The 12,462-nt window shown below is 47.2% G+C and overlaps 1 protein-coding gene across 1 annotated transcript; it reads right to left on the reverse strand.

Moving 5' to 3' along the window:
- Positions 1-112: 112 nt before the first annotated feature.
- F4817DRAFT_315985 (kinase-like domain-containing protein) lies at positions 113-1,608 on the reverse strand (the record flags this gene model as incomplete). The annotated part of the gene is made up of 6 exons (XM_049300607.1): positions 113-246; positions 304-702; positions 762-1,110; positions 1,170-1,253; positions 1,324-1,496; positions 1,560-1,608. 6 exons carry the CDS (start codon positions 1,606-1,608, stop codon positions 113-115), a joined length of 1,188 nt encoding a protein of 395 aa, XP_049158936.1.
- Between the last annotated feature and the right edge of the window lie 10,854 nt (positions 1,609-12,462).

The raw sequence follows: 12,462 nt of genomic DNA on the forward strand, positions 1-12,462 counted from the left end.
GGTCCGACGAGTTCAAGCCATTGCAGGCTCAGCTAGTGAGTGAATGCTGTAGCGAAATCCCGGGCGACGATGCATACATACGTGAAATGAGAGCGTAAGCGGCGACCGTAATTCAGTCTAACTTGGCCATCATTTCTGCCTTTGCCATGGGCGTGAAATTATCTATATCGAGACCGCGGGACGCTAAGATAGACTTCATATGAGGAGGGACGAGCTTCTGGTTTAGCTGCGGCGCGATGGACAATTCTACCAAATGCAATCAGTCTTGTAATAGAAAGGAGCGAAGAGCCGGACTAAACTCACCATGTCTTGAGAAGTCGAATAGATTTGGCAAATCCCTTAATTGACCGCTCGAGTGCCGGGAATCCGGGAGTTTCGTGCTAGGATCTCGAAGCTCATCAAAGAAAGGATGCACCATGGCGTCGATGGCGCCCAGACGTTCTGTCGGTGTGTATTCCAGCAACCTCGCTATCAAGTCCAGAGCATTTGCGTCTGCCTTACGGAACACCTTACTGAACGGGTGAGGCTTGATCTGCGGGAATTTATGCTCCATGTAGTTCGGGTTCATAGTACGAATCTGCTCACGAGTAGGAGTTCCCAACACTTTAATAATCTCCACCAATTGATCGATACCGGATTCACCGGGGAAAAGGGGCTGGCCTAGCATTAACTCCGCCATAACGCAGCCAGTCGACCAAACATCTACAAGCGACGTAAGCTACTATGGTCAGGATTTTAGATACAGAGGGATAGATGCTTACCAATCTTGGTTGTGTAATTGGTGGCGCCGAAGATGAGCTCGGGCGCTCGGTAATATCTAGAGCAAATGTATGAAACATTAGGCTCATTCTCAACCAAGATTTTTGCGCTTCCGAAATCGCACAGCTTTAGTATGCCGGTGTTCGGGTCCAATAGGAGGTTCTGTGGCTTGATGTCCCGGTGGCATATTCCTTGGGAATGAATGTAGGCCAGGGCTCTGAAAAGCTGGTATATATAGAGTTTGACTTCCAGATTCGGCATAGTCGACTTCATCTTGTTGAAGAAGCGCGAGGCTCGGTAAACAGTCTCAGGTACAAATTCCTGTACCAAATTCAGGTACACTTCGTCTTTCTGCTCACGTATCCGGTTAGCTATCTTACCTGTTGTTACGTCGTAGTTTGTGTACTTACACGCTCTCCATTGGAATAATAAAAGGCCTTTAACTGCACGATATTGGGATGTCGAACGATACGCATAATTTGGAGCTCACGATTCTACAGCCGGGCATTAGCAGACTAGCAGACGAGCGGGGTACATATCCCGCAACTCAACAGTGAGACTGACCTTGAACCTCTTGTCTTGAAGAACACGTTTGATGGCAGCATCTTCACCCGACGGCGAAAGCTTCGTCTGGAAGACGACACCAAAAGAACCATTTCCGACGATTTTGCACTGCGTGTATTGCAGATCTCTCGTCTCACCAGTCACTCCGTCCTGTACCTTTTCGCGGATGACCTCTGTCTTCTGTCTTAGCACCACTCAAGGCGTACGGTGGATAGGAAAATATTGGTATAGCTTACCTCCCATCCGGAGAGTATTGAAAGCCGCTGTCGGGCGGTTTTGCGCCATGGTTAAGGGCGGATCGGATTCGGTCGCAAAATGGCACAATCCAGGACGTCTCTCAAGCGTCAGCAGGAAGAGACGGGAGGCGGTTGACGCGCGGTTCGGGACGCCGTGTTGGGCGACAAATCAATAGACAATTGGGTCGGAGTGCTTCTCGATCGCAATTGATAGATGAAGTAGTGGGTCAATCGCTCGCTCTAATGGAAGAGGCAACGCTGAGTTGAAAATGCCGGTCCAGTCCAACAACAAGTGTGACTAGGTCCAGGACAGGTGTATGGTGTGCTGGCAGAGGATAACAGGTGCCCAACTGTCCGTGCAAAGAAAATTTCCCTAAGATGCAACTATTTAGGACCTATGTGAATTCACGAAAATGGAAGGGTCTAGTATCGCGAGAGGGCGGAGGTTATGTAGGTAGGGATTCTGGCGGGGTTGCAATGGTCGAATGACGGAACGTGACTTGAAAGAAACTTTTTAAGTGTCCACTGCAGCGAAGTACAATAGGTAGCTAAGGTCGAGCTACCTTAGGTATACCTTACTTCTAAATAAGAATAGGACTAGGCAGACTTGTAGTAGGGGAACGGGGAACAGAGACCGGGGCAGGTGAGATTTAGACGGGCACGTAAACAGGTAGGCGGGTAGGCAGGTAGGTAAGTAGATGGGTAGACGGATAGATAAGTAAAGGAAGTATTTCTCTGCCAGTGCAATGGTAATGGTAATGGTATCGGTTTCTCTCACAGTCCACAGTCGAACGTGGCCGGGAGACTGTGTATACCAGTAAGAAAGTGGACTCACCTTATGTGGGATGATGGTCTGAGAAATACTAAGACTCGACCACCTCAGGTACGACTTGGTCGACTTGGTCGATTACTGCAAGCACCGCAATTAGTTGGCCGTAGGAAGATGAGGTAGGCCATCAGATTGATGAAGAGGGGAATGCTATGGATGCTATGGATGATTGAGAAGCAGTAAAAAAGAACTTACAAGGCTTCGCAAGTGGCGATGGGGGCGCGGGAGGACGTTGGGAAGGGGAAGAAATACGTAGAGGATGTATGTAAGGTGGTGGTAGGTAAGGTAGACAGGTAGGTTAGGTGGGAGGTGGTGAACATTGAATGTGTGGGAAAGGTTGTGTTTGAATGGCTTAAACCAGTGCGGGAGGAGGAGGGGTCGTCGCAACTAGAGGGAAGGTACAAAAGTACTTCGGTACGTCGTATCGTAAGAAGGACTTTGGACCTTGGACCGCCGCAGTCGGTTGTGGATACCTCATGTACATACAAATATACATGCAGGCAGGTAGGTACCTTCCGTTAGCTTGGGTGCAACTTCAGTTGCTGGTGGGCGCGAAATAAAAGAAAAGTCGCCGCGCAGATTTGGGGTCATTCTAGATTACGGCTTCTAGGGCAGGATGACAGAGGGTAGAGAGGTACATAGCCTGACGAATCAACGAACTCACCTAGAGTAATAAACGTTATTAGTCTATGTAGGTACCCTATGATTAGGCGGGCCTAGCTATGTCTTAATACGTCCAGTCTTAATAGCAAACCTCTACATGTAATGTGTACGCATGTACGCAGTAAGATACAGGTACATGCCTCACCTACCTAAACATCCATACTTTCGCTTCTATACATCGTGTTGATTATTACCAATTACCGCTTACGACTAATAGGGCATCAGGATTAGGACGGAGACAGGTACCTAACCTAATAAACTATCTGTAAACCTAAGATGCTAAATTCAACATGCTTCGCCGTATGTAATATTACAACGCTCATGATGAGGCCTTTATAAGAAAATATCGTACGAAGTGAATTCTATAGTTATCTAATTAAAAAGTCGTGAATCACTCATTCCTCGTTGACGAATAACACTTGTACATACACACATACACACACATACACACACATACACACACACATACATACATACATAGGTACCTACATACACACATACATACATACATACACACATCTGCCCTTATCGACTTTTGCCAGGGTGGCGTATGTATGTGCTGCTGCCGTATGCACAACACGGGCTCTCCTGTAATAGCCTCGAACACACTGAGCCACTGCTTGTCAAGAAGATAGCCGCAGGTCTCGAATCACCACATTTCAAATGCTGACCGGATTCCATCGACTTGACTTGCTACCCTTGTGTGAGGTTCAATGCGTTTGTATCGGCTCAATTCTGCTGTGCTGTGAGACGAGTATGGTGCTCTCGAAGTTTCCTTTTCCACTTTCTAAGAGCCTGCTTTGTCGTCGCCGCTCGACTAATACGTCGTAAATGGCCAAATGACCTGACGGCGGCAAAGAAAGAAGCAAGATTTCTTTGCGAACTTCTCTACATGTCAAAGCCTAGGAGACTGGTCTCTTTTCACTTAACTAACTACCTATAGGTACCTACAAACCTAGACTGCCTAGTTGCTACTTTCCAGAACTAATCATCATTTAATCCTTGGCAGACTCACACCTGCGGCGTGTACGTATGCAAGAAGTCAGGGGTTAGAAAATTGGGGCTTGCTCATGTGGTCTGCTCAGACTTAAGGCGGACAGTTAGGGCGCTAAACAAGACTCGGCAACCGAAGTAGAGTCGAAAAAAAAGGAGACAGAATATCGATTCTGCAGGGTCAAAGACGGGGTCCCTGAACGTTCAACCAGCCAGCACCGTCTTAATAGTACATACATGGCTTCTATGGCTTCTACAGCCTACATGTCCACTAAGAGGGACCGGCGATCTGGATAACTGGCTAGTATTTTGTCACATGATGTTATTAGTTTCCTCTTTTTTTTTTCTCCTTCTCTCTCCTTACATATAAACCATAACAACCGAAATATGAGGTAGGCTGGTACCGGTTAAGCATGTTGATACTTATGGATCACATCTTATAAGATGTAGGTACCTACCTACTTAAATGTTGTAAGTACATATTATCTTATGTACGGAATATACATGCTAAGTTTGTGCTCTTTCCTAATGTCCAATATCTATATGTAGCCTTCAATAGGAAAGAGGTACTTGGTTATCAATTTTCGGGGCGCCATGCGATGTGTCATCAAGCGCAGTTATCCTATCCTTATGTAGACCATTGAACAACCGCCGATGTAGCACATATCCTACCTTTCATTCGTGTAACTGGGCGTTGAAGTTGCAGACTCACTCAAGTCGCACCATGACGAAGGGTACTGCAAATTGACATCTTCAACAAGACTCGGAAATATATGAGAGCCATCGCACTTCTTTCCTAACGCACGAAATCATCTTAACTGCCTACCAATAATAAATAATTATTTATATGTTATAAGGTGGTGGTCTTATGTTACTTTGTAAAGATATCCCCCGGCTCACGACCCCTCGTCCTCCTTTTTAATTCTCCTGGATCTCCCACAGATTCCTTTCCCAGCTTTTGAATTCCTACTGCCCCGCACTTGGACTATCTTGGGATGCTACTTCCACGAATCCACGCAGAACCCCATACCCACATCTTAGGTACCTACCTAACCTAACCAAATTTTTTTTCGTCTTTCTTTACTTTCCTCGGATGGGCAGAATGTGAATCCAATTCAACTCTCGTCATGGCATTGGAATACCTAATTAGATTTATGATGCCTCCCGGCCAAAACCTAAAGCGAATTGACATCGCCTGAACATAGCAAAGCCGTCTGCTGCAAGCAGTGTCGACTTACATATTAACGAAGCTCGTTGGACGAATGAAAAGATCCCTGCTCACACAGCCCAATACATCATGAGACTTTTTGCTGCGAGACAACGTCAGAACCTAGGAGCTCTATTCTGCTTTTACATACTAGTGCCGGCCAATTGATCCGTCCGCTCCACCTGCATCGTGCTGTTGGCATATACGGTCTATCGTTTACTATTAAGCTTCCCCCTAGCTTCATGATCCAAGCTTCCCGCCAGTGGCTAGTAAACAATTGGTCATAGCAGCGATAGGGTTTGAAAAAGTCGGATGCATTCAAAGCCCACAACCCACAGCCCACCAGCTGGTGATGGGCGCCGCCAGGAACAAGACCAACCAACCGCATGGACTGGTCGAACTGGCCTGCAACGCACATGTCGCACTTAGCATCAGTACGTACATACATATATTACATCTCCATATCTACGTCCCCAGTGGGGAAGTGGGCATCAGTGTGGACATGCAAGAAGACACACGACAAGGCGTGGTCCGTGGATTCCAGGGCCAGGGTGGGCTCCTACTCTGGATACCCTTACAATGAGAGGTCATGAGACCTTCAATTCGGAGCTAACCACAAACTTTGAAATTTAAGTTGTGCGGAAGACTCCTCCGTCTCCTGGAGGTAGCCGACGGGCGAGTCAATCAACAATAGGCGTCATAGGTGCCCTATTCTAACCTTAGACCCTTGTCTTCCCTTGTCGTCCCCTGTCGTCCTTTGTCCTGGCACGACTCCTGCTACCAATCAACGTTCGTCACACACCCCTTACCCAGCTGCAAGTCACCAAGACCATCGTTCGCGGATTGGGATAGGAATACACTATGTAGGAAACATCAGCTTCGATATTCCTTACCACGATATTCCGTGTTCCTCGACAAGCCTTAAGCGTGGCTGTGAATCATAAACCAGGTATATTACCGGGGAGCCTCAGACAAGCCCGATGCTGGTGTCAAGTTGAGGCGAATTTGGCTGTAACACCTGCACGATCCATCTATTACCCGAGGCCTAGATCCATCTACTGATGCCATCGTCATAATTATTGTTGTTGTTATTGTTATGAGCGCCGTCCTAAGGTTCTAGTGCCTCCAGTAAGCACATCCTGCAATCTGTGTTATGAGGTATACAGGTAAACAGGTAACAAGAGAAGATATTAGACTTGAACCTCAGCCATTCATGCCCTCATCCGCAGAGAAATGGGACTAGAATAGTATCCACATGCAGCGGCTTCTACGCCACCGCTCCAACCCTTTTGTGACTGATCACGGGCGGGTTGCAGAAATCCAATAACCATGAAGAGTCGAGAGCCTCCTTCATTGAAAAGTTGGCCTGTTACAAAATTAATATACCACGTGAACAAGCTCACGGTCGTAAAGCCTTAGCGCCAAGACCGAATGCAGCTCCTTGACCTCTATTTTGGGATGATCTACCCGATAGGAATTCGCAGATTGGCGGCGTCCATAGAAAACGTTCAGCCCGAGCGAACACATGGTCTTTGTGTCTGGGTCGCTCCCCTATGCCGCCGCGTTAAGCCTTATTAAGAAGATCATGCAATACTTAGACCTTGGATCTACCATTCAAGGCGATCGAAGTAGCATGTGACCGACTCTGCAGAAAACACGGCCCCAACTACGGGTACCTAGGGCACTCCGAAGAACGGTACCGGAGTATGCGTCGTGTCACGAGACACGAAAAACATAGTAATCCCACCGACATGATTTAGAACATATGACAACCTGGGAAAGAAGGAAAAGAGCAATCGAGGTTTTCCGCCATTTCGACCCTGTCATGCAATGTGATCCTCTTTACCTCACCATCGGAAATCTACTGGTCTTTAACTAGACGCGATGGCGCCCCGTTTAATTCCAAAGACCGGTGATCCATATATGCTATTCCGTACAGCGAACGACTGCTAGCCGTCGAGACCAGATAGATTATTCTGGCTAACTTCCGGGGTTACACTATAGCCGATTCGAAGCTCTCTACCACCCAGCTCGCTCAGTGATCCTCAGATATGTGCCTTGGTCATGAAGCACTACTTTAAGCACTGGTTTGTTAATGTCCCTTGGGGGTATGGCCGAGAGCATCTGCGAACAACGATGCCTCTATCGAACCCGACACAAGAAGAAACTAAGATTGTTGGTACGAGATCCGTAATTATTTTATCAGTACCTCTTTCTTCCAGCAGAAAACTAGATAATATGGCAGTGTAAGTAGAGTTGAGAACTAGCCCTTCATCACACTAAACGCCGATGTTTCACTCGAAGACGCGGCGATCATCCCTAGCTTCCGGGTGGCTTAAGCGGGAAGCTCGATGTTTAAAGGCGTCGAATCGGAAGAAAAGCTATCACATCGAAATTCGGGTATGACGTACCCGCAGTCCAGGCTGGTGAGACGGGTTGTCGAGGCGGCTGTCTGCATATTATGGTATGACATCCATATTTTCGGGATCATCGCACTTCGAGACGAGCCGTATTGTCCAGGCTTCTGGGCTCTTGAGAAGCATACAATGTGACCACCCCCTTGGAACTTTATCTCGGACGAGCACGGGTAGCCCCGATAGACCTAGATCAGGCGGCTACACCTAGGTAACCTAATTACTTAGACTGCGAACATGGCGGGTGTATTCCACTGTCCGGGTAAGCAATTTGTATCCTGCATATTCCCAAAACATCCCACCAACATAGCACCACTAATATTGCCAAATAGGATCTCTCATTAGGGCTACGAAATAGCCACGTCGTATGCGGTACCGTTCGTACTTGGCCTTACCTTTATGCCGTGCCTTTATAGACAATAAGCGATGTATAACTTTATTCGAAGTCGATTTTTTGTCTTTGGGGTATATTGAGCCTGAAGGAATTATATCTTACAACTTCCTATGGTACGCGACCGGTATTGTCACAGTTGAGCGCCTAGGAAGGCGAACGGACATGTTTCCCCTGCAGCTACGTCCAAGAATAGTCGATTTTTTTATGCGCTCCGAATTTCAATTTGTCCTGCCGGCCTTGTGCGACTTGATTATCTCAGACAATTCGACAGACAATGCATGTCTTTCCCATCTGAATCTGGACAGGATCTTAGCTTATACAACGAGCGCCGACATGGCAGTGGATACCTGCATTTTGCATTTACGAGGTCTTGGTTAATTATTGCCGCGTATGCAATCTGTCACTCCGAGGTCGATCTCTCCCTCTAGGCCACAGCAAAGTCTCGAGCAACTACAATTCCCTTACGGCACGCACCACATCTCCATCAGAGAGTGCTATAATTATCAGGATTTATTGCCTGTCACTCACAACCGTTACCCCCCAAGAAAACTGAGGCGACGACTTCTTGTTACTCTTCTTAACGCTCACTAAGGGCTAGAGTGGTCTTGTTTCATGCAGTAGGCGAAATATAACACGTGGGTATGTTTGCTAGAGCTCTATTGACGGCGTGAGGGATGCGCGCTGCTTCGGAAACGAGTTTTACAGAGACCGACGACGATTCAGTACGGCCTCGGATTCTTGGCTAACCCGATGATCTACGCTCCGAATAGGACGGAGCCGATGGTGCGCATGGCGAGGGAGAAATTCCGGCACCGAGATATAGGCCCCTTACCCGTCAATTATACTCTTTTCATGCCAAGATTTTCTACCCCTGTGGAACGCTTGGCATAGCCAAATTTTACTTGATCAATAATCACAGGGCTTGTCTTTTATCTTCACAGTTGAAATTACCAGAGCTAATTCGGTTGTCACGAATAGATTGTGCTATGGCGAATATAAATTCTAAACTATTAGAATTTTAATACTAGAAGAGCCCGAAGATTGAGTGACGAACTCTCCGACATTAGCATTATATCTCAGTCGAACCTGACTACTCATACGAGCCTGGTTGGAGTGGCTCTAGGTCTTTCTCAGGTCATCGCAGCTTTAAGCTAATAGAAACCTGTGGTGTCGGCGTAGAGAGAGTCATAAGGCATTGCAGAAGGCCAAGCCTTCATCTATCCCAGCAACCCAGTAGAGCTATTCTTAGGAGGTCGATGATATCCGGCTTAATGCCGCGCAACCCATAAAAAGCGACTTGACTCCAAGAGTGCCAATCATAAGCGCTGGGGAGTTGGAGATGGTCAACCCGAGAGGTCTCTTGCTAAATGAAATGCCTTCGATAACACACCGACTAGCTGAGAAGCCTGGATCAGCCGCAATACGGCTTGTCGAGGATATCATACCCATCCTACACGCCGTGACTTTCATGCCCCCAGGTTCCGCATTCCCGCTTTGGGAATATTTCATTTTATCCCGCCTTAACTACATATAAGACTAGAACACTAAGGTAATAATCATAATAATGCCCGAGGCGGGGTAGCTTGACGTCGACACAAAAAGACAGGCTAGGAAGAGAGGATGGAATGAAAGGGTGCAGCATTGACAGCTTCTGTCACAAATGACGATAATACCACCACCACTTCGGAGAATGCAGGAATCTTCGTCATCTGACGGAACGAAATGGAAAAGGAATAATAATAATAATAACAATTGAGGAGGAAACCGGACTCACCACACCCTTTGCATGCAGGCTCTGGTGAAGTCAACCTGCTCACCTTGTAGATGCGGCAAGATAGTAAAACGATCTTCCTGCTTCTATACTTTATCTGATTATTCTCGCCCGCACCACATCATGGATACGCCGGTACGCCGGTAATCCATACTTTAAAGCGCAATTTTATAAATCCCCCTGCCGAATAAAAGTTTTCAGGGGGGGGTGAGCCGCTGGCTTACAGACGTGGCAAGCAGCGTAGCTTCTGTCATGTGGCCTAGCTCCAGATTTACGAGCTTCGGTTATTAGACAAGATCTGTCGTCACCTTAGTGCAACGGAAACGCCGATCATATAAGGTACGTAGTGAGCTTGTATAGAGTCGATTGAAATTCTTCCTAGCTCTTGTAGTGCAAAGGGGGGGGAGCTATAGATATTAGAGAACCAGGGCCTTACTTCCGGATCGAGCGACATGCATCTTCTATCACAGTCTTATGGCTGCAAGTAGGTGGGCAAACCCGACAAGCCGACTTCTTAATAATAACTAGGAGGTAGGCCTGTTGGTCAATTTTACCGGGGTATAGACCTTCTTCCCACCAAGTAATTTGACAAAGTACTCGATCAAGTATTTGGTTCCTGACAAGAGAGCTGGCAGACAGACCCGTCAGCGCTAGGAACTGCGGAACGTTTCTCGTTGCTGCAACCACAGCCGGCAGAGCAGCGGCAGAGACCTAGCACACATAGATATTGCTCATGAACTGCACGGATTAACTGACTAACTAGACATAGCTGCAGACTTAGTGAGCTCTGATACGCTTCTTTAGCAACGTCACCGCCCAATATGAGAGGTTGCTGCTATCCACAAACCTCTTCTCCAGTGCCGTTACTGCACGTATGGTTTTTCTGGCGGTTGATCCTGCTTATTCTGGTATCATACATGCAATCTAAGGGCACAATGAGTGGACCGTTCCAGTTCCACAACATTTACCAAAGTATCCCATCATAGTATGCAGATGGGATGGGACGCCGGTGGTGTCTAATCTTCCTATCACTGACACCGAGTACTGGAAGACGGATACGAAAGAGCCAATATTTTGTCTCGTGAGGTGCCTCGCTCGAAGGCCGTATTGTTCATTATGTTTTGATTGGGCTATTCCAAGCGACTTTAGGTCTCATCATAGCTACCGCACATGAGTTACTCTACACGGGCAGACAGCCCCACGGGCGCCTGCCCGGCTGCCCTGCATTGTGGTTGTACCATACCGGTCCGATATGAACCACGAATACGGCTTTGTAATTATGTTGATCAGATGTTCAGATTGGTAGATTCCGGCCGAGTTCTGTCTTCGGGAGATTCAGGACGGCTGTTCCAACTATCTACGCCAACATACGAAGAGAAACTAGACGTCTCCTAGCAACTGGGAGCCAGCTATATGCCAGCCATATGCCAGCTATATGCTACATCAGCGTGGTGTTATTTTTAAAGTTGAACTCCACAACGGTTACTGCGGCAGGTCGTTGCGATGTGACTTCGGATCATCTTCCGATATCTTACTACAAGATTACTTATATTTGTCATGGTCGGTATTAAAAAAAGACTACACAAAATGCTCCCATTTCCACTATTAGTACCACTAAAACTCCGTGGGTATAAAAAATATCGTTAGATCAGCGATATTGCCCAATATGACCCAATATCGTCAAGACTCTCCCCCATGCCACAGCATAAGGCAAAGATACCACCTCCAAAAGTAGACAACAAGAAAGCTCGACCATGACATCCTGTGCGACAACAGATGCACACTATTCCTAAATTATTTACTGAAGAGCGTGAGGCTCTTGAACTAACCTAAGACCCATCTGGATGGAACACTTCAGTTGTTCCGTTGGCACCACGTAGGCGGTAACACAAATTCACACGAAACTAAGCCCAACATAATTTTCTAGCCACCAATCACCAGTCTAGAGACCTCTAGAAGTGGTGCTACAAGATACCAGCTACCCCTTGAAAGATTCCCGTTCGGCGTAGATTCGAGGAGATACTGCGTAGAAGCCGCTTCTAAACCATCGAATAGGGACGGTGACATAGAAATTGCGAGGGACCCTTAGCCGGGAAACGCAACATAACATACGTACGTATCATAGAACCCTTAGGCTTCCACTGAGATATTCTGTTACGACCAATTGATTAATCACATGCACGTCTCACTAAGCGAGTGGCTTGGGAATCAGATCATCTCAAATCTCCTGGGTCAGGCGAGTTGCGCAGTACCAAGTTTCAACGGCGACAATATATCAAAGTGCTGACCGTCTTACGTATTAATTAAGAGCCTGCATCTGTTACATAGTGGTGCGCCCGCGTATGGGACGGAATCTCCATACGTAGCAGAGACTATGATATGATAGGCGAGAAGCAGTAGGTTAGGTATTTTAGAAGACACAAAATTGGATGACTCGAAATTGACAAAATATTTGTCAGGAGGATATATCTTCCCCTCATTTTCCTAGCCGTCATCAAACCGGGAGGCCTGCACCGTGCCGCCGTTCCCAATTGCTAGCTAGCCCGCAGCACATTCTAGTTGTCGACACGGTCCGGACGGCAATGCATACATACTGCGCGGGAGAGGTTATAACACGCAGCTCGCAGCTCGC

This window comes from Daldinia loculata (genome assembly GCF_022478755.1).
Source record: "Daldinia loculata strain CBS 113971 unplaced genomic scaffold F4817scaffold_25, whole genome shotgun sequence".
Classification (NCBI taxonomy): domain Eukaryota; kingdom Fungi; phylum Ascomycota; class Sordariomycetes; order Xylariales; family Hypoxylaceae; genus Daldinia; species Daldinia loculata.